The sequence below is a fragment of the Brachyhypopomus gauderio genome, chromosome 9 (assembly GCF_052324685.1).
Source record: "Brachyhypopomus gauderio isolate BG-103 chromosome 9, BGAUD_0.2, whole genome shotgun sequence".
Taxonomy (NCBI): Eukaryota; Metazoa; Chordata; class Actinopteri; order Gymnotiformes; family Hypopomidae; genus Brachyhypopomus; species Brachyhypopomus gauderio.
Genome location: NC_135219.1, coordinates 9,752,592 through 9,773,743, shown reverse-complemented (window position 1 = coordinate 9,773,743; position 21,152 = coordinate 9,752,592). Strand labels below are relative to the sequence as shown.

The window sequence follows — 21,152 nt, the reverse complement described above, 5'->3', positions numbered from 1 at the left end:
TAAGAAACAAGCAGAGATCCGCAACATCAATACTGTAGAGAATTACAGGGCCTTCTTGTGACGCTCGAGATATGAAGCACGACGAACGTCAACTGTGCAACACTGAACGTTTAATGAAAACAAACAAACACGTGAAGCTCCGTGCGGAGTGCAAACAGACAACACACCTCTCACACAGGCACGAAACTTTAGACAAAGACGAGCACAAGACACTGCGCGAACGCACATTAAATAGGTGAATAACACAAACCCTCGTGATCTCGAGACAAGGCACAGGTGCGACTATGAACACGCTCACGAACAACCCACACCCACGGAAGTACATACATGGGCATAACGACACGCAGACGACATAGTGGCACGCCCACAGGGAAGGGTCATGAGCTGTGACCGTGACAGAACCCTCCACCAGGGGCTCGCTACTCCCGGAGCTTCCCGCGTAGCTGGAAAAGCCCCGAACCAATACCAACGGGCAGGTCCGGAGCCGCCGGGTTCACGAGCCTCCGAGAGCCGTCTCCCCCGATGGTGGGAACCGCCGCGAACAGCTCTAGAACACCCTCCCTGGGAAGACAGGGGAGAATACGTTAAACAATGGCACAGTCACAAACATGCACACAGGGACGCTGAACACAAAGGGCACAAACGGGAACAGTGGATTAGGGAGAAACACTGGGACTGACAAAAACACCGGTACACAAACATTCATCATCGGAGCCAAGCTCCCCGCCTTAGGCAAAGCCTGCAGCGGAGAGAAAGCTCCGGGGACTGGAGGCGCTGCAGAAGGCGGGTCTCCCCCTGCCTGTGCTGCGTGCTCACCGCCAGGTGACGCACGACCGGCGGACGCGCCAGGAGCAGCACGACTTGGAGACCGCTTGGGGGCAGCGCGACTGGTGGCCGCGCGAGGCGCAGCGCGACCTGTTTCCCGCTTGGAGGCGGTGCGACCAGCGTGTCTCGCGGCAACTGTCCTCCCTGGTCCGCGGCTACCTCCTCCGGGAGTGCCGTAGGGGCTTGCCGCCCTATAAGCCTGCTGGCGCTCCTCCACCCTCTCTGGGAACCTCCCGTAGGAAGCCCTTCCTCTGCCAGGCCAGCCTCTCCTGGTTCCGGTATCGGGGGTGGTGTCCATCGCCGGCTCCTCCAGTCCATGGACCGTGCGGGAGTCTCACAGCGAGCATGCTCCATGGGCTCTTCACCGCAGGAGTCTCCACTGTCTGACGTGGGCGGACTGTCCGGTCCGCTCCTACCCCCTTTGCATACGGTCGAGAGGGAACTCACCGACCGAAGACTCTCCCCCTCGCTCTCCTCGCTCTGCCCGTCGGTTCCCGACAGGGCTGGGTGCAGCGACGAAGGGGGACTGAAGTCTTCCCTCTCCTCGCCGTAGTCCGACGGTGGAGGACTGACGTCTCCCTCCCCGTAGTAGACCGTGCTCTTTGAGCACACTGACGGGGAATACTCCTCCACCTGGTAGTCCGTCCCCTCCGCCCCGCCTTCAAACGGTGGGAGACTGCCCCCCTTCCCCCCGTAATACACAGTGCTCCTTGAGCAAACTGAGGGGGGATACTCCTCCGAGCCGTCCTCCTCGGACTCGTCCTCGGGAGGATTGGCACGTACCATCCCCGCATAGACGACCAGCGGGTCCTCCGTGCCTTCTCTGGTTTCGGCCAGGGGGTTGGTCTCGCGCGTCATCGCGCGGAGTCCCTCTCTCCACGCCGCCTGGAAAAACACCTCCTCTCTCCTCTCCTCGGCGCTCTCAGGAACTCGCTCGGGAGAGGGCGCGCGCCGGGGCATGTTTCTCTCCACCTCCGAAACACAACCGCCCACAGCCCTGGGTGGTGGCTCTAGGGACGCGGTGGGGTGTTGGTCCTCCCATATACGCACCGCGGACTGACGGAGGTGTTCGGCCATCTCCGCGTCTTCCGCACTCCGAGCGGCGCAGAGTATGTAAGCGCAGATGGGGCTCTGCATCATCTCCTGCTCGGAGACGGGGGCTTCGGGACGTCGGACTGGAGAAGAGCCGTGGTGACGTCGGCTCTTTCTCCTACCTTTAGGCGCCCTGGTGGCATATCCAGGCATACCTTCTTTTATTCGGCTCGTCTTTCTGTGACGCTCGAGATATGAAGCACGACGAACGTCATTTGTGCAACACTGAACGTTTAATGAAAACAAGCAAACACGTGAAGCTCCGTGCGGAGTGCAAACAGACAACAACCCACACCCACGGAAGTACATACATGGGCATAACGACACGCAGACGACATAGTGGCACCCCCACAGGGAAGGGTCCGGAGCTGTGACCGTGACACTTCTGACTGCGATTTCCTACCATTGCCCTAATATGTCAGGTTTTTCATCTTCTGTCACAAAACGAATGGCAAAAGTCTGTCGCATTATATAATATTTTGTTTATTTAGTATTTTGTTAGATGTAATATTGTAATTATCTATAGCTACTTTGTGTGTTTCTACATCAATATGTCAAATTATGATTTTTATAGTACCATTTTATAATACCATTATAAATCAATAGATAAAGGTTTAAAAACAGCATTTTTTAAATGTAGTAGATAGTGGAGGGGTTGTGGGTGGTGCGTTCAGTCGTCTACACTGAAGGTGGAAAACCTAATCATACTTCTAATTGTGACGGGCAGGGTGAGCAACTTAAAAAGGAAGCGATCACGCCAAGTCTCAGGGAAATAGGATGGTTTAATAGAAAGTGTGCAAACCAAAAACCCGTGCATTGTTCCAAATGAAGGAAATAATAACCAGCAGTCAACTGGTACAAAGACAAGTCATATATAGACGAACAAACGACCCTCAGGTGAGACGGATCACGGGTCCCGCCCACCTGAGGGACGAACATCACGTGACCAAAAACAGGACCGCTGCCGCTGTAACCGGGGGCGACCGGTAGGGGGGCCCCCCACAACGTGACACTAATGCACTTAGCTGTAAGAAACATTTACAGAGTATCTGTGCTGCACTGCATGAAGGTTCTCATGATGGCACAGATGTTCCATGTCTATTCCACTGACATTACTGTAGGCTTGATTTCATTTTCTGTAGCTTAGTTTGTACTTTTATATTAATTTGAGCACGCTTTGATGTATTTTGATTCATTTATTATTTCCTACATAAAAAAATTTAATCAAAGCACGACCAAAATACTATGCAAGATAGATAAGAATCGTTTTCATAGGATCTCGTGAGATTTCATGAGAACCTTCATGCAGTGCAACAGATACTCTGTAAATGTTTCTTACAGCTAAGTGCATTAGTCATTAGCAGAAGTCTCCAGGGCAGACCATGTCCATTTAATCTCGCAAATGCAATTGTCAGCCACAAAATAAGGAAACCCAGAGACAATGAGAGATACTCTGAAACAGGAAGGTGACCCAAAAATATTACCGTCAGTGAGAATCTACAGAGACCAGCTGACTCATGAGTGTTTGAACACATCATAATTACAGATGACCATCAGCAGGATGTACCTGGGAGGACACGTGGAAATACTGGGCAAAACACAGAGTAGCAGAATCTGAACAAAGCTTCCCATGTCAGATCATCTCACAGTCCCCAGGCTCTGATAACAGTGGTACCCAAGATCATGACCCGGTCAACAAAAACATTTGTTAGGGACAACTAGATTTATCCTGGTTAAGAAAGAATAGAATGCCTTTATTGTCACTATATGGATGTATAATGAGATTGAAAGCCACTCCTTTTTCAGTGCAAACATACATGGGATAGTGGATGATAAAAATAGAATTTAACATTATAAAAAAGGGATTTGACATAATAGAAATTACATTATATTTACGTCACAATTTAACACTGTACACTATATAAATAAATAAAATAAGTGATGTAGTGGCAAGGTGCAGCAGGAATTGCAGATTTGTGTCCAATTTACAATTACAATGTAGTTACAGATTATGATATATATATGTGTACAGTTACAGTATATGAGATATATATGTGTACAGTTACAGTGTATGAAATATATGTGTGTACAGTTACAGTTTATGATGTATGTGTACAGTTACAGTATATGAAATAAATATGTGTGTACAATTACAGTATATGAGATATGTGTAGTTACAGAATATGAGATATATATGTGTGTTTTATGGTGTTATATACACAGTTGATAATGCACTCGCCCTGTATATATTGCACATATTTAAATTTTGCACTTATTTTGTGAGTGAGAAGTCCACACACAAATGTGGGGTGGATGTTGAATTTTGTAATCAGTGTGTATGTGAGCTTAATGTGGTAATGGATTTTGGAAAAAAAAAAAACTGTTTTTGAATCAGTTTGTTCGTGTTCTGATGCACCTGTAGCACTTCCCTGAGTGCAACAAGTTAAACAGTTCGAAGGCCGGGTGGGTGCTGTCCTTGATTATGTTCTTTGCTCTGCTGAGGCAGCGCGATGTATAGATGTCCATCAGGGAGGGGAGAGGGCAGCCAATGATCTTCTATGCTGTCTTGATTACTCTGTGCAATCTCTCTCTGTTGGCCATGGTGCAGCTGCCATACCATGCAGTATGTCAGCAGGCTCTCTATGGAGGCACGATAAAACAGTAGCAGCAAGTTGGAGTACAAGTTGTGTTTCCTAAAAACTCTCAGGAAGTATAGCCTCTGTTGAGCCTTTTGATGACCGCTGTGGTGTTCTCTGTCCAGTCGAGGTCAGCGAAGATAAGGACGCCAAGAAACCAGAAGGCGTGGACCCTTTCCACACTCTCGCCGTTGACGTGAAGGGGGGCTAGGTCGGTGCTGAGCTTCAATGAATGTTCAATATATATAGCGCCTTTCAGAATACCCAAGGCGCTTTACAATTTTAACACAGGTACAAGTCTCAGACAACCAATCACACACACACACCGGCGAGAAGCAGCAGCCAAATGCACACGGCGTACTCTCTACTGGGATCCACAGCCCCCTGGGGGACTGAATGGGGTGCAGAAAGGGGAGAGAGGACAGACCCTGGTCGCCGAGCACCATCCACCACTGGGCATACATTTATATTACATTTACATTTTATGGCATTTGGCAGAAGCCCTTATCCAGAGCGACTTACATTTTATCTCATTTTTATACAAGTGAGCAATTGAGGGTTAAGGACCTTGCTCAGGGGCGCCTCAGTCATGGCCTCAGGTCTGGGAATCGAACCCACGACCCAGTCACACCAGTTCCCTAACCGCCAGGCCATGACTGGGGTGGGCATACAAGCACATACAAGCACACACACTCAGACACTACTTTTTTTTATTTAACAGAGTTACACAGACACACACACACACACACTCAGGGAGAATTTGTCAGGGACTGCCAATTTACCTAACCTCCATGTTTTTGGACTGTGGGAGGAAACCGGAGATCCCGGAGAAAACCCACACAAACACAGGGAGAACATGGAAACTCCACTCAGATAGGGACTTGAACCCAAGACCCCAGTGCTGAGAGGCAAATGTGCTAACCACCGAGACACCATGTTGCTCCAAAGCACCTGACTTCAATACTGATTATAGTATTAAAAGCGGAGCTGTAGTCCATAAAGAGCATTTGATGCAAAGATGCTAGGTGATTCTGGAGTGTACTGTTGGCTGGTTCGGTCTTGGGGATTTTGAGGTTTGGGTGAAAATTTGGGTGAAATTTGGGTTTATATTACATTTATTTGTTTGTGGTTACTAATGTGCACACAATAAAATAATATGAAATGTATCCTTAAAGGACACTAACAATGTATATATATTTCATGTCAGTGAGTGGCAGCTCATGGTTTTGAAGTCAGGTGCTCATGGTTTTGAAGTAAGGTGCTTCCATGGTTTTGAAGTCAGGTGCTTTATGTATTTGTGTGATATATTCTGTGAGCTTATGTATTCTGGGACTTTAGTATTTAGCAATGTATTCTGTGAGGTTCAGCCACCCTCACCTACCGCTCCCTCTTTTCAGACGACACAAAAAAAACAATGCACGATAGCTCATGAGAGTCTGAGAGGTCTTTATTTACCACGTCAGACTCCGGATGTCTATCATAATGATAATCAGAGGAGACACCCACTTGCCATCTGCTCACTAATTATCTTATCACTTATGTTTCAGGAAAACACCCGAAAATATTGTGTCATCATGATAGACTTTGTGAGCTGTGGGCCAGTCAGGAAGTGGAGAGTACAACAACTCACAATGCTGTGAACTTCTTCACAAGTAGATTTTGTTTAGTCAGACATACGTAAGTCTTCTTGTGTGTGCCTCCGTTTTGTTCATCTGCCTCATTTGGCCTATTTCATTCTGTCATCCTTGAATGTAGCTTGTTTACTCTAAACTAAAGGAGCCACTGAAAATGAGAAGACTCTTTAAAATAAAGGAGCTTTCCACTGATTTGATACTAACATAGGATGCAAGGACGCAGTCAAACATTTTAAGTAGGATAAAAGCATCAGTCCATGGCAGGATACTTAAAACATGAGAAATAAAAAAAACAGGAAGAGAAAACATAGAGGAAAAAGAGAGGGCAAGAACACAGGAACAGAGAACATGGCAGGCGGGGGGGGGGGGGGGCGAAAATACACACAAAGAAGTCACAGGCACAATAAGCACTTGGGAGTCAAAGCAAAAGAGATACTGGTGAGATAAATCAAGAGTGGGCCAAACCTTGGAGCAATCATGATAACCGAGCATGTGATAGCCCATTAAGGTCCCCCCATGTAATATAAACATGTGTTGCATGGGGGCATTGGAGTGTGTTGGGGATTTAAGCATTTGGTTTAATTTTTTCAGCACAAGTATAGGAATACACTATCAACTGTGTTAGGCAAATTGCAGTAATAGCTATCTGATTTTAAGACTGTTCGTATACATCCTTAAGATGTGTTTTCTATGCTAGAAGTGCACACTAGTAAAGAAGAGTCATACCATAAGGTGGGACAGTTTTAACATTTTTATTGATCTCAACTTAATGTTTCTGCTGCCATCTTTGTCTATTCCCCAGGAGCCATGTCTGCAGCATGGGTCAGTGGGTGGTGATTTAGAAGACACACGGGCTTACTGAGCATGTCTTTATAGATATACCTGGAATTCTGGGTAGTGTGGTACTGTATTATGTGGCGCCTTTCTAGGGGGGTAAATCAGGGTTGTTCAGAGAGCTAAGTGGATAATTCACAACATTCCTGTATTTATATTCAGTGTCATGTGTATTATAAAGTGTGATGTAGAATGGGATGTAATGTTGTGCAGTTAAGTGTAATTCTTCAGTCATTGTTAGAATGTACCATGCAATTTCACATCGGTTTATCCACCTCATTAAAAAAGGCCACGTTGTCATGGTTTTTAGGTCTTTTTCCATCCAGAATTCATTTGTGTAAAGCACCGAAATACTTTTTAATAGTTTGTAAGGGTCCATAAATATTTAAATTCTCTCCTCAATGGGCCTCCTTGTTTTGCCTGATAGAGCAGAAAAGATTTTGTGACTCTGGCCCTCTGCCAGTGCTTCAGTTGTGAATGGAATGATACTGCTGATCAAACAGCACATCTACAAACTCAAAGGTGGCCAACAAAGGAAACAAAATGCAGCAGTCAGTGGTCTTGAGTGCTACCTCTCTGCTCTCGTTTCAGCTGGCTGGGGAAGATGGCGTAGGAAACAACGAGGTGAAGCCCACCGGTAGAATCTAGCTGATTAGAAGAGAGAGAGAGAGAGAGAGAGAGAGAGAGAGAGAGAGAGAGAGAGAGAGAGAGAGAGAGAGAGAGAGAGAGAAAGAAAGAAATAAAGAGAAAGGAGGGGGCGGGGGACACACGTACGTCTACTACACTGCAGTAACAAGGGTGCCGGTGCTGTGGTTGCGTGTAGTTGCCTAACATCAGAGCTGGACAGCAGCTATAATGTAGCTGTTTGGTGCTGGAGGGGAAACACATCCAAAAGTCCATGGTGATAACACAATATTTGTTTGTTCCGTGAAACTTCACATTAATGCTAATTAGCGAGCAGAAGGAAAGTGGGTGTCCCTGCTGATTGTCACATCACCCCCCACTCAAGGGTCTCTTTGACCGGGGTTATATATATAACCCCCCTCCCTTTTGGGCGTGTGTTTACGTCGTCTACGTTTCCTAGTCTGCGGCTGTATTCGAAATAGCCTACTACGTACTACTGGCGTACTGCTTGGGCCCCAGATCAGTATCCAGTAAATAAAAATAATTTTTCCAGTACGCGAAACATCCCCGGATGACATACTACTTCCGCAAAATATTCCAGTATGCGAACAGAGCTATCTTCATGGTGTACTGCATCCCATCATGCAACGCTACGTTCACGTGACCCTGTAGTATACTTTGCTTTTGTCGCATACTGGACACTGTCCTGCATACTACTACGAGGACCAGTATGCAGTATCCAGTATATACTGAGTGCAGTATGCAGTATCCAGTATGTAGTAGGCTATTTCGAACACAGCATGCGTCTGTGGATCTCCGTGGGTGCGGTTGTGTCTTGTGCTGATTCGTCTCACCTGTCGCTCGTCTTGTAATCATGTGGGACTTATGTGGTTTGTCTACTTAATGTGCGTTCGCGCAGTGTCCTGTGCTCGTCGTTGTCTGAGTCTACACGTTCACGTGTGTGTGTATGTTTTCTCGTGCGCTTATTGCGCAATATCTGTGTTAAATAAAAGTGACATTGTTGGAAGAACCAGCGACGTTGTTGGAAGAACCAGTGGACTCGTGTCTCGTCCGGGGTGGGACGCGATTAAAAAAATTATCAAATTAATTACAAGCTTTGTAATTAATTAATCGAAATTAATCGCATTTTAATCGCATTTCAGTATTTAACATGAGAAATATTAATTGAAGTTTGAATGATGAATGAATCAATTAACATAAGCATAAACTTCAACATCTTGTTTATTTTTCCACCAGTCTACTACACAGACCAATAGATGAATGCAGAAAACAGAGCAAACCGTTTTCAGAACACTGGAAATTCTGACCAAAAATTTTTCATTTTGGGAGCTTTGCTCAGGATATTGGAAGAATAAGAAGAACTGAAGTAAATCAGAAGATGTTTTTTAATACCATTTTAGATGGTAGACTTTTTCTTAAATTTCCCAGGCCTCTGCCACAGCCATAAAGTCCACTGCACAGTTATATATATATATGTTCCATGTTCTACGTGCGCTGTTTGCGCTTTTTCGTTAAATAAACAGACAAACTTGAAGTCTATATATATGAATGTATATATACCTGAATGTATATATATATGCCGAATATAATCAAATCCATAATAGTAAAAATAGCTAAATTAAAGCAATTAAAGCAATACTGAAATGTGGCCACCCTATATACAACCAGCTTTGTTCACTCACACATCACATGCATCTTGTGCTGTCCATATTTTATTAAGGAGTGAACAAAAATAATTGAACCATTGAACATAGATATACTAAACATAATACATGTCAGACATGACATTCAGACACTGTCAGATTCAGAGATTAAAAAAAAAGATTTTAACTTGGAGGGGTGCGAGTAAGTAGTCCATTGAAACGCAGAGTGCGGATTAGTTTACTTCTCACTTTAGACCCGCAGGGACGCTAGCGAATAATATTGACCTGTCTTGTCAATGGATGGAGCCGGATCTGTAAACGCGAGAAGCCCGCTTTAGCCATTCCAGATGGCTCAGTCAAAACCATTACGTCTTAATGAACCAATAAATAACATCAGCGGTGAAAATGAGTGTAAAAAATACCAGGGTTCACGTGTTTTTATTTTCTAACATGGGCTAAAGCACAGGGTAGACTCAAATGACAAGAGTTTAAAACTTCATCTTCAACCTTTTCAGCCCTGGCGCAAATGTTATCCTCAGACGTCCCTGGATTCACCAGTTACAACTACAGACACACTAGAAAAAATCTTGTTTCTTATTTTATGTCACCGTTAACTAACTAAGTAACGAACTTAATAGGCCTATCTATCTACCTATTTATCACAAGAGCTTGTGGCTAGCTCTGACAGTGTTCAACGCTGTAGCGAATGGCAGTAACTTTGTTTTACCGCAAAATATGAAAATGATTGAAAACATTAATAACCCAATTAAATCCACTGGGAAATGTATGATCTGTTAAATGTAGTGGTAAATGTACGATCTGGTAAATGTAGTGGTAAATGTACGCTCTGCCACCTTGTACCCGGCGTAGATAGCACTAGGTCCTGCTCCTCGTCCCGCTTAGCGAATAACATGAATGAAGACGTTCGTATGATTGAACTCTATGATGGATCTGGGCGGCAATTGCTGACCACATATATATATATATAATTGTGTAGATTATATATATATTATATATATATAATTGTGTAGATCCAAGGATATATATATCAGTGGGAAACCCTCTACGCCCTCTCAGAGGGCCTAAAATAGTCTTAAAACATAAATATATATAATATATTTTATCCAATTTTATGGCCAATGTTGTGGCTTGGGTGAGGTTTTCTATTGTGTCCATGTGGGGCCTCGGCCAACGTACTCTGTACTGGCCCCTGTGAAGGGGGGGACAGGCCCGTTGAGGAGCAGGCACCCTGGCACTTGTCAAAGTCAAAGTCAAAGTTATTTATATTGCGCTTTTCACAACACATGTTGTCACAAAGCAGCTTTACAATCGTATGGGTCCAGATCCGTAATGAGAAAGCCAAAGGCGACAATGACAAGAAAAATCTCTCTATGATGGTGGGGATTAGGAAGAAACCTCAGGAGGACCAAGACTCAAAAGGGAATCCATCCTCCATTGGGCGGCCCGTTAGCACAAGTTCGTCGTGCGCAGGATGGTTCTACAGATAAAGTTATGGTCCTTGTTCCCCGGCCAAGTAGTCACAGTCCCTTCGGTGTAGATGGTGAGCCTCAGGTAGGAGTTAGCATCAGCACGTCCTCTTGCAGAAATGGCACATCCAACTCCGGCATCAGTACATCCACCGGCAAGCCAGACTATCTCCCAGGTGCTTGTAGGTGCTTGCATGCAATCGTCTTGGGTGGAAGCATGCAAAAAGATAGACAATAAAGACTGAGCGTGTGGACATCAATTTAAACCATCATTGATATAAATGTAAACAGCTCACGTGCCAGTGACTAGCATGTGGCTCCGTCAGGCTAATCTATAGCAACATAACTAAAGTGAGGGGTTCGGAGGTGACCACAGTCATGAGGGCTCACTGAGACATTGCTTTCCAGTCAAGTCATTGTCACAACTGAGTAGGGGTGCGTATCACCATTGATTTCCCAGTTCGATTCGATTCCGATTCACAAGGTCCCGATTCAATACGATTTTTGATTCAATTCGATCCGATTCAATATCGATTCTTGTAGGGAAATTTCAGTTACAAAAAAAGTGTAGTTTGAATGTGAAATGTTGTAATGATACAAGGAACACTCAAACTTGTATTAAGATATTAGTGGTTATACTGTGATATTAGTGTTTTTATATCAATTAATGCACACACTTCCACATAGTGATATAAAACGCGAGACGTTAAAACAGTATGCATATGCAGGGAAAATTAGCCAATTCTAAAGATCGATATCAGGTTTAATAAATCGATATCGAATTATTCAAATGAAGATCGGTTTGAATTGACTTTAACATGTGTAGTCAATGAGTGTGCCACTATCACATCAACAAATAACAGCGGGGGGGTGGCGGCGAGTTTAAATTGTTGCCGGGGGGGGGGGGGGGGGGTGGTGAGTGTAAATTGTTAGCGGTGGGGAGGTGTAAATGGACACAAATTAAGTATTATGTCGCGATCATAAATAAATAGGAGTTGAATTGTTTTGATGTTTTTCTATTAAGGATTTTGCCGTATGGAGGGCATGCTTATATTCAAAAGGCAGTGTTGCGAATAACGGCGTTAAAAATAACGGCGTTAGGTAACGGCATCATTTTGTCAGTAACGGGATAATTTAATTAATTACTTTTCCTGTCGTTACAACGTCGTTGACATTACTTGTCATTAAAAGCAGTGCGTTACTATATATTGATATACTAACAGTAATGCGATCGGACCGCTGCCCAGGCTAGTGAGGAGTAACAGATCTCGATAGGTCACAGTTCTCGGTGTAACACCTGTTTGTGTACACGACACAAACGTAGAAGAGGCAGAAATGGCGAGTCAGGAGCAAGCCGAAGAAAAATTTGCATTTTCAAGGTGGCGATATAAACATTATTTAAGAAAATACTTGAAGTTCCTGAATGTCTACCAGAGTGGGTATTTGATTTATTTAATTATTAAATAAAAAAAAATTAGGAATAGAGGTTTTATTGTTAAGTTTACTTCTGTTGTGAACAAACCAGTTGTCTCAGGTTGAGAAAATTTAATTTTATTTGATAGATGTAAATGCGCTTTATATAGTGTAACTGTTTACTTTTGCTTTTTTTATTTTTTTTATACAAAGATTTGGGATTTTAAAGGATTTTATCCTGCACTGGTCTGTGGATGTGCAATAAATATCAAAAGTTAAACACCTTTCTGATCTACTCATTTCAACTGACTGTGAAAACATAAAAAAATCCTTATTCATTGGCATATAACTTTTTTTGAACTGTAATGCAAATAGTTACTTTCCCTGGTAACGAGTTACTTTTATTATAGAGTAATTCAGTTACTAACTCAGTTACTTTTTTGAACAAGTAGTGAGTAACTATAACTAATTACTTTTTTAAAGTAATGTTCCCAACACTGTCTGTCACGTTGAGGACCCCGGCCCCTCCCTTTTGGGCGTGTGTATACGTAGTCCACGTGCTTTGTCTGCGTCTGTGGAACTCCGGTGGTGAGGGCTATGTCGCGTGATAATCTGTCTCACCTGTGAATCGTCTCGTAATCACGTGGGGCTAATGTGGTCTGTCTATTTAATGTGCGCTCGCGCAGTGTCCTGTGCTCGTCGTTGTCTAAGTTTACACGTTTGTGTGTGTGTAAGAAGTGTTTGTTGCTCGTGCGCTATTGCGCAATCTATGTCAATAAACGAAGTGACGTCAGTCCAGAGGATTCCGTGTCTCATCCTTCGTGACAGCCCGAACGTCACAGAACGACGAGCCGACCAGAGACACCAGGACCATGCCGGGCTACGCAACCCGGCCGAAGAAGGCAACTCGCCCGAGTAAGCGGCGTCACCGCGCTTCGTCCTCCCCCCCGCGCCGCGACTCTACGCCAACTCTGGCGCAGCTGAAGCAGGACCCCAAGTGCGCCTACCTACTGTGCGCAGCTCGGGAGACCTCCATACCAGAGTTGGCGGAGGAGTACCGCAAGACAGCGGCACGGGTGTGGCAAGAGAGACACTCCGCGCCTCCACGGGAGCTCTCGCCCATACGGGTTAACGTCCCCGAGCTATACGGGACAGGGACGACACCAAAGGGCGAGCTCGAGGGGGACTCCTCCCCGCGCCACAAGATCGGACCCACGCAGGAGCAGCTGGAGACAGACCCAGTCTGTGCGTCCCTGCTGCGACAGGCGCGGGTGCACCACGACCCCGAGGCGGCGGAGAAGCTCCGCCTGGAGGCGGTGCGGCTTTGGAGGGAGTACAACCCCTCTACATCCAGGGAGCCCTCACCCCTGCGGATAGACTCCTTCGCGCTCTGCGGGGTGGAAAGGACCCCCGAGAGTGAGTTTGGGGAGGGGGATTCCTCAGGCGAGGAGGAAGAGCAAGAGGACGAGGAGGAAGCTTACCCTCCGTCGTTATACGACGCCTCCACGGTGGACTATGGGGAAGAGGAGGAGGAGTCCGAGGAAGAGGACTACCTCCCTCTGCCCGTAGGTCCCTCTACCACCGTGGAGGAAGGCGAGGAGCAAGAGTATGGCGAGGAGGAGTACCCCCCGTCGGAGTGCTCTGCTTACCCCAAGGAGGACGGTGGGGAGGAAGAGGAAAACGGGGATTACCCTCCGTCCGAGGGCTCCTTTACCGAGGAGGAGAGCCCTCCCCCCTCGGAACTGTCAGTCGAGACGGTGAAGAGGGGGAGGAGTCCAGAGGCGGGCTCATCCCCCGAGCGCTCCCCAGCCAGCGACATGGGCTGTTCCCGGGGTGGCAGCTCGGGGCAGCCCATGAGCTGGAGCCGTGGCAGTGAGGAGGAAATGGAAGCGGAGGAAGCCACTCCCACTGCCAGGTCCGGAGGGAGATCCTCGGGCGAGGAGGGTTTCCCGTACGGCCCACCGAGGGGTGGGGCCAACCACGCTGCACCTGGCGCGTCGGCCAACCGCGCTGCACCTGGCGCGTCGGCCAACCGCGCTGCACCTGGCGCGTTCGCCAGCCGCGCTGCGCCCGGTGGAGGGTTTGCAGCAAGGGCAGGAGGAGCACCGCCCATCGCAGCACCTGCAGCACCAGTGGCTCCCGATCTCACTCCCCTCATCGCTCTCCTCCTGGCGCGCAGCCTGGCGCCTGTTTCGTGTGTGTGTGTGCCTGTGTTCGTAAGTCTACCTGTATGTGTACCTAACCCCCTCTTCCCGTTTGTGTCTATGTGTGTAAGCGTGCCGGTTTGTGTGTTTGTGACCGTGCCATTGTCTAACGTCTTTTCCCCTGTGTTCCCAGGGAGGGTGTTTTAGGCGGTCCGTGGCGGACGCTTCACCGAGGGCAGTCACCTCCCAGACGCAGGACTGAGCGCGTCGGATCCGCCCATCGTCGTGGGTTCGGGGCACTCGGTCCTGTTGGCACCCCGGGACGGGTAGTGCCCTTGGAGAGGGCGTCTGTCATGTTGAGGACCCCGGCCCCTCCCTTTTGGGCGTGTGTATACGTAGTCCACGTGCTTTGTCTGCGTCTGTGGAACTCCGGTGGTGAGGGCTATGTCGCGTGATAATCTGTCTCACCTGTGAATCGTCTCGTAATCACGTGGGGCTAATGTGGTCTGTCTATTTAATGTGCGCTCGTGCAGTGTCCTGTGCTCGTCGTTGTCTAAGTTTACACGTTTGTGTGTGTGTAAGAAGTGTTTGTTGCTCGTGCGCTATTGCGCAATCTATGTCAATAAACGAAGTGACGTCAGTCCAGAGGATTCCGTGTCTCATCCTTCGTGACAGCCCGAACGTCACACTGTCAATAAGGCTGCTTTTCCATGATAATTATCAATTATTAAATAAATAAATAGATAAAAATATATTTAATATATACAATATTAATATATAAAAATATATATTTTCTCTGGATATGTTTTAACATAATTTAACACTGACAAAAGTGAGGGGAATAAATATTTTACTTATTTGTTGTGAAAAGACTGTGGGAAGCAAAATGTCTTCCACTAAGCAGAAGGGGAATTTTATAATTATCTTTCTCAGCCAACACTACAACGGCGTGACTAATGTAAAAGGAAAGTGAAACGGGAAACTTTCTCTCCACGAGGGCATCTTGCCCAGCTCCCTCTCTCATGCCACGTCACATGATGGTGCGCCAAGCCTATTGGATGACTATGCCATATTAAGACTTAGAGTGCAGCTGGATCTCACACTGACGCTGTTTCTCACACAAGAGCATTCGCACTCACAGAAGACGTCCTGATAAAGACATTTCCATTAAAACACCTGATAAAGCCAAACGTTTCCTATGATGGTAAAAACCTTCAATCTGGTAAAGAGCAAAGGTAAGCAGTCTCTTATGATATAGACAGATTTAGGAAATTTACTACTGTACATTTACTACTCTCTGTTCTGATATATTCTTGCAATTACAACAGTAAGTCAATTTTATTGTATTTATCTTTATGTAATGCGTACTTAAATTCACAGCCTATGATGTTTGGACAAATGATTATTTTACCGTTACGAACACTGTGAAAAGTACGCCCTAGATATACATTGTGGAATTCTATGGAAGGACGTTTGATTTAAAAAAATCTCTTTGAAAATAGACAGGCTTACTTGCTAATGTATGTTTTGTTAGTAGCCCATGTCAGTGCCCCCTACTGGAATAACGGAGGTTTGAACGTTTCCCATATGTCATGAAGGATATTCCACAAGATTATTTTAATTTAAAGCATTCAGGATTTACTTGCACTAGATTACTAGACATAATGCACACATGACACATGCACTAGACTTAACTGGACCGGTATCCTTGCTGAGAAGCAATGTAAAATACAATAAACGATTAGCGTTTCTTCTCGAATTGCGTACCATGAAAAGCAAAAACTTCGAAACCCCGTTTTCGTGTCGCTATGCACACTAAAATATAATGATCACGGATTGCAACTCACCACTTTAGTATTCCGTCGTGTAGCACTCATTAGACACACTAATGTTATTTCATGCCGTAGCCTACAGGTATAAATATCGAGTACATATTTAGGCTTATTCATTCATTGATGCGCTGCCTTGAGTCATCACATTGACGTTCCCAATAACGTCACTTTGGCGAGATGTTTGATCAGAGTTCGTTTTACGGTACGCATCTGGTTTCGTTATTTTCTTTTGACTGAAACATAGATTAAAAACTGCAAATAAGGCAGCTAATACAGAAAGATAACCATGGTTGCGCGGTGGGACGTGGTGTGATTTTGTGATGTTGTAGATGAGCAAGAGTCGCCTGGAGCAGGCACGTCCGCGCCGGTGGTGGAACAAACTGAAAAGTCCAGTGATCCAGATAAGAAACGCAAAATGAAGATACAAATTCCGAACAAAATAAAAACTAAATTCTTTCTGAAGCATCAGAAGGATCCTGCTGATGGCATCCCTGACACTCAATCAGGTACAGCCTACTAAAATTTAAAAATCTTCCTCTATTCATCTCGAAGCCCAAACATTGTGGGTCTGTCCCAAAACCTGTTGAGGTGTTTAAGTAAGCAGCATCCTAACCGACATTTAACGGTTAGCATTTATGCCTCAAGATGTGAATAGCCAGCTAACAAACGTCTTGGCGCAACAAGCAGCGATACTTAAAAGCGCAATGAAAATGTCAAGAGGAAACACAAAATCATTTTGAAAATGTCGTGCTGACACTCCGAGGCAGGGGCGTACTGGCATACATTACTACCGGGGATTTCCCCGGTGGGCCAATGGGTTAGTGGGCCGCCGGTGGTTTAACTCGGCCCGTGGAGGAGCCATTGCCGCGCACTGCGGCACCGACCCGTAGTCACGCTGCTGTTTAACGGTGTCTATTACCTCCCCCGCTCTAGTCAGGGCAAACCCAGCGCGCGGCCGCGGACTGAGCCTGTAAACACATGAACGAGTTGGACCGAGCCGCGGACTGTCCAGCTGATGCGGGCTGACGGTATGCAGCGGAGATCAGAAAAAAAACCAACTTGTCCCAGAAAATCCGGTTCGGACTACGAAAACATACAGCAGCTGTGTCACTTATTAATATAAGTAGTCACGAACTGGAAAAGCCTTATGTCACATTAATTATATATCCGTTCATATCCCACGAGTAACAGAGAGAGACGCCAGTTGCACACTGACGCTGCTGAGGGTCACTTATGTGATCCCTCCGCGACACGGTTGACACTACTGAAACGTGAAAAAAACAGGTCCGCATTGCCGTAAAGATGGAGCAGTCTAAAGGCGGTGCTGAAAAGCTGAGACAGCAAAAAAGAAAAGCTGCAGAGGTTACTCACTGAGTGAACAATGTAGGTTTCAGTAGCTTTTCAGTTGTTTTTGCCCTTTATTTTGTTAAGTTTGTTAGTTATTTTGCTATGCTATGTGGCTTTGTAATCATATTATTGCTGGAAGTAATATTGTCCATATGACAATAAAAGCTGTCATATAGGCTACATAACGTGCCATGTATAGATTCATATACAGTACACACACACACACACATGATATATCTGTTTGCTTTGATGCTAGTAGCTATCTATAACAAACGTTCGTCTCCCAATATCGCCACCACATTAAGACCGTTTTACAATGAGAATAAATAACCGCCGCGGAACAAAAATGGAGTTGTACCCTAGTCTATATGGTTTTGAGGGCGCAACATTACAAAGTTGTTAGTATATTTAAATGTCATTCTAAGGCTGGAACTTACTTCTTTAACACCTCAATGGTATTGGCCATTTTTCTCAATGGTATTGGCAAAAGTGCCCGTTTGTGCTTGCGTTTAATCATGGTAGTGTTGCCCTAAGCTCCAGTCATCGGCTTGGGTGAGGTCATTTACTGGGGTCATTCCTACAGTTCGGTGCTTTTTATGTCCCCAGTACTGATTACTATATTTGTTTTGTAAAAATGCAAGCAATATAAATTCTGTAAACTTTTCAAATGTTAAACATAATGCAGTCTACCCTAAAATTTATTTTTATACCTTTATCACTGTTTTTATTTATGAGATGCTAGGGGTTTTCCCATGTCCCTGGAGTTGTGCTTTCTGTTTCTGTGATAGAAATATGAGATATAATCATTAGAATATTTCATTATTTTAATATTGTTTAAAAATATTTCTTAAGTCCTCCATAAACTATATATTTTTTCCTCAATGAGGTTTATTTTATGACCAATTTTAAGGGTTTATCACGTCCCTCAAGTTACTGTCCACCCTGTTACGCCCAAGTACTGTCTCTTTAACTGAAGAGCTGTTTTGCATAAGGACATAATTTCCTACAGCTCACATACATTTTTTCAGAGGGAAACAACAGTGGAAGGTGAGTGCCTCATGTCAATGTCTGTTATTCCTCATTTTCTCCCATCAGTCTGACATGGTCAACCACAACATGCCCACGAGATATATGAGGACAAGCAGAACGTTTTAATAATTTCATAGTAATCATATAAATAAACATGCAATTCTTTGTCTTATTTTACTTTTTTGTTAGACTGGTTTTGCTCACACACTAGATAATGGTTAACTTTATGTCAGAATGTCCACCCTGTTATGGTCAGCCCTGTAACCATCAATGACGTAACAGGGTGGACGTCATAGTGTATCTATGAAAATGCACATGTTTTATGTAGCTGTATTATTCAATTTATTCAATATTGCTAAAAATATTGAGATTAAGTGTGCATCTCTTAAAAGAATGACCTTAAGTGCTGCTGAGAGACAGAGAGAAGCATTACAGGGAACGTTGGGATTCCAATCCTTTAAAGGAGGATGAAATACCCACAAAAAGAGAGAGATACACTATATTGTCAAAAGTATTCACTCACCCATCCAAATGATCAAAATCAGGTGTTCCAATCACTTCCATGGCCACACGTGTATAAAATTAAGCATATAGCACCTAGGCATACAGATTGTTTTTACAAACATTTGTGAAAGAATGGGTCGCTCTCAGGAGCTCAGTGAATTCCAGTGTGGAACTGTGATAGGATGCCACCTGTGCAACAAATCCAGTCGTGAAATTTCCTCACTCCTAAATATTCCAGTCAACTGTCAGCTGTATTTTAAGTGTTTGGGAACGACAGCAACTCAGCCACGAAATGGTAGACCACGTAAACTGATGGGGTGGGGTCAGCGGATGCTGAAGTACATAGAGTTAAGAGGTCGCCAATTTTCTGCAGAGTTGATCACTACAGATATTCAAACTTCATGTGGCCTTCAGATTAGCTCAAGATCGGTGTGCAGAGAGCTTCATGTAATGGGTTTCCATGATCGAGCAGCTGTATCCAAGCGATACATCACCAAGTGCAATGCAAAGCTTCGGAAACAGTGGTGTAAAGCACCCACCACTGGACTCTAGAGCAGTGGAGGCAGTGTGGGGTTGTTTTCAGGAGGGGATTGACCCCTTAGTTCCAGTGAATGTAACTCAGAATGCTTCAGCTTATCAAGACATTTTGGACATTTCCATGCTCCTAACTTCATAGGAACAGTTTGGAGCTGGCCCCTTCCTCTTCCAACATGACTGTGCACTAGTGCACAAAGCAAGGTCCATAAAGACATGGATGACAGAGTCTGGTGTAGATTAACCTGACTGGCCTGCACAAAGTCTTAACCTCAACCCGATAGAACACCTTTGGGATGAATTAGAGCGGAGACTGAGCGAGGCCTTCTTGTCCAACATCAGTATGTGACCTCACAAATTTGCTTCTGGAGGAATGGTCCAAAATCCCCATAAACACACTCCTAAATCTTGTGGAGAGCCTTCCCAGAAGAGTTGAAGCTGTTCTAGCCGCAAAGGACCAATGTCATATTGAACCTTATGGATTAGGAATGGGATGTCACTTAAGCTCATATGTGAGTCAAGGAAGGTGAACGAATACTTTTGGTAATATAGTGTAAATGGTGGAGAGATAGGCGGACAAGCAGGAAGAAGACAATAGCTGAAGCCAGTGTCACAGTAAATGCATGCACCACAATGGATATAATAAATTCTTCTGGCTGAGTCCACGAAATAATATCAGCTGGAATAATGATGAGCAGGTATTCCCATCGGTGCAGATGGAAATTCTGAAGTGAGGGAGACCAAGCTGTACAATATATACGTTTATGCTTGTAGATGCTAGATTTCGGATGGGGTCAATATAAATCTGGAGGGGACATGTCCCCCCCGTCCCCAGTGCCATCTTCGCCCCTGGGTATTCCGCCTAATGCAAGAGCCACTGCCTCGGAACAAATGCTTATTTCAACTTGAAATCACATGGAAGTCACATGAAAAATCACATGAAATCACTGTTAAGATGGCAGCGCGCAGTAGTGCAGCAGCTTCTCACTCTCCCAGTGAAAACCCCATTTTTTGTGTTTTTTATTTTGATTCTGAGCCCAACTTCACCCACTCCAAGCGTGCGAGATATAGCAGAACACAACTCGTCAAAATAAAAGATGGCTTGGCAGAAAGGGACAATACTATGGATCACAGACGACGAGCTTTGCTAGGCAGACTGTGGCTCCTACGGACACCGGTGTGGTGGAGCAGAGGTCAGTGGACAAAAGCCAAAAGGAAACGGTGCGCGCAGAAGCAGAAATGGGGCAAACTCGGGGTTGCTAGCACGGCTAAAGGCTAATGCTAACAGACCCCCAATCCCATCTGTTTTCCTGGCCAATGTCCGCACTCTGGACAACAAGATGGATCTGCTGCGGCTGAGGATGAGCATCTCGGAGGAGATGAGGAACTGTTCTGTGCTCTGTCTCACGGAGACCTGGCTGAATGACAGCATGCCGGACTCAGCCTTCCAGCTTGACGGACTGCAGCTCTTCCGGGTGGACCATGACCAGCGGTCGGGGAAATCACGTGGAGGCGGTGTTTGTCTCTACATAAACAAAGGTTGGTGCATGAAC

At 45.2% G+C, this 21,152-nt stretch overlaps 1 protein-coding gene and 1 long non-coding RNA gene across 3 annotated transcripts in view; one reads left to right on the top strand and one right to left on the bottom strand.

Moving 5' to 3' along the window:
• Positions 1–10,376: 10,376 nt before the first annotated feature.
• The window catches only part of LOC143522942 (uncharacterized), a 12,064-nt gene continuing 1,288 nt past the window's right edge, over positions 10,377–21,152 (bottom strand). Inside the window, exon 3 of the long non-coding RNA XR_013133175.1 lies at positions 10,377–11,000. This is a non-coding gene — a long non-coding RNA (uncharacterized LOC143522942). The remainder of the gene's footprint in view (positions 11,001–21,152) is intronic.
• The window catches only part of LOC143522939 (tumor necrosis factor alpha-induced protein 2-like), a 23,392-nt gene continuing 17,670 nt past the window's right edge, over positions 15,431–21,152 (top strand). The window contains exons 1-2 of one of the 2 annotated variants that reach the window (XM_077016953.1): positions 15,431–15,588; positions 16,515–16,691. In XM_077016953.1, coding sequence (XP_076873068.1) covers positions 15,552–15,588; positions 16,515–16,691 — 214 coding nt within the window. In that variant the 5' untranslated portion in view covers positions 15,431–15,551. The remainder of the gene's footprint in view (positions 15,589–16,514; positions 16,692–21,152) is intronic. The other variant, XM_077016955.1, reaches the window with a different exon arrangement.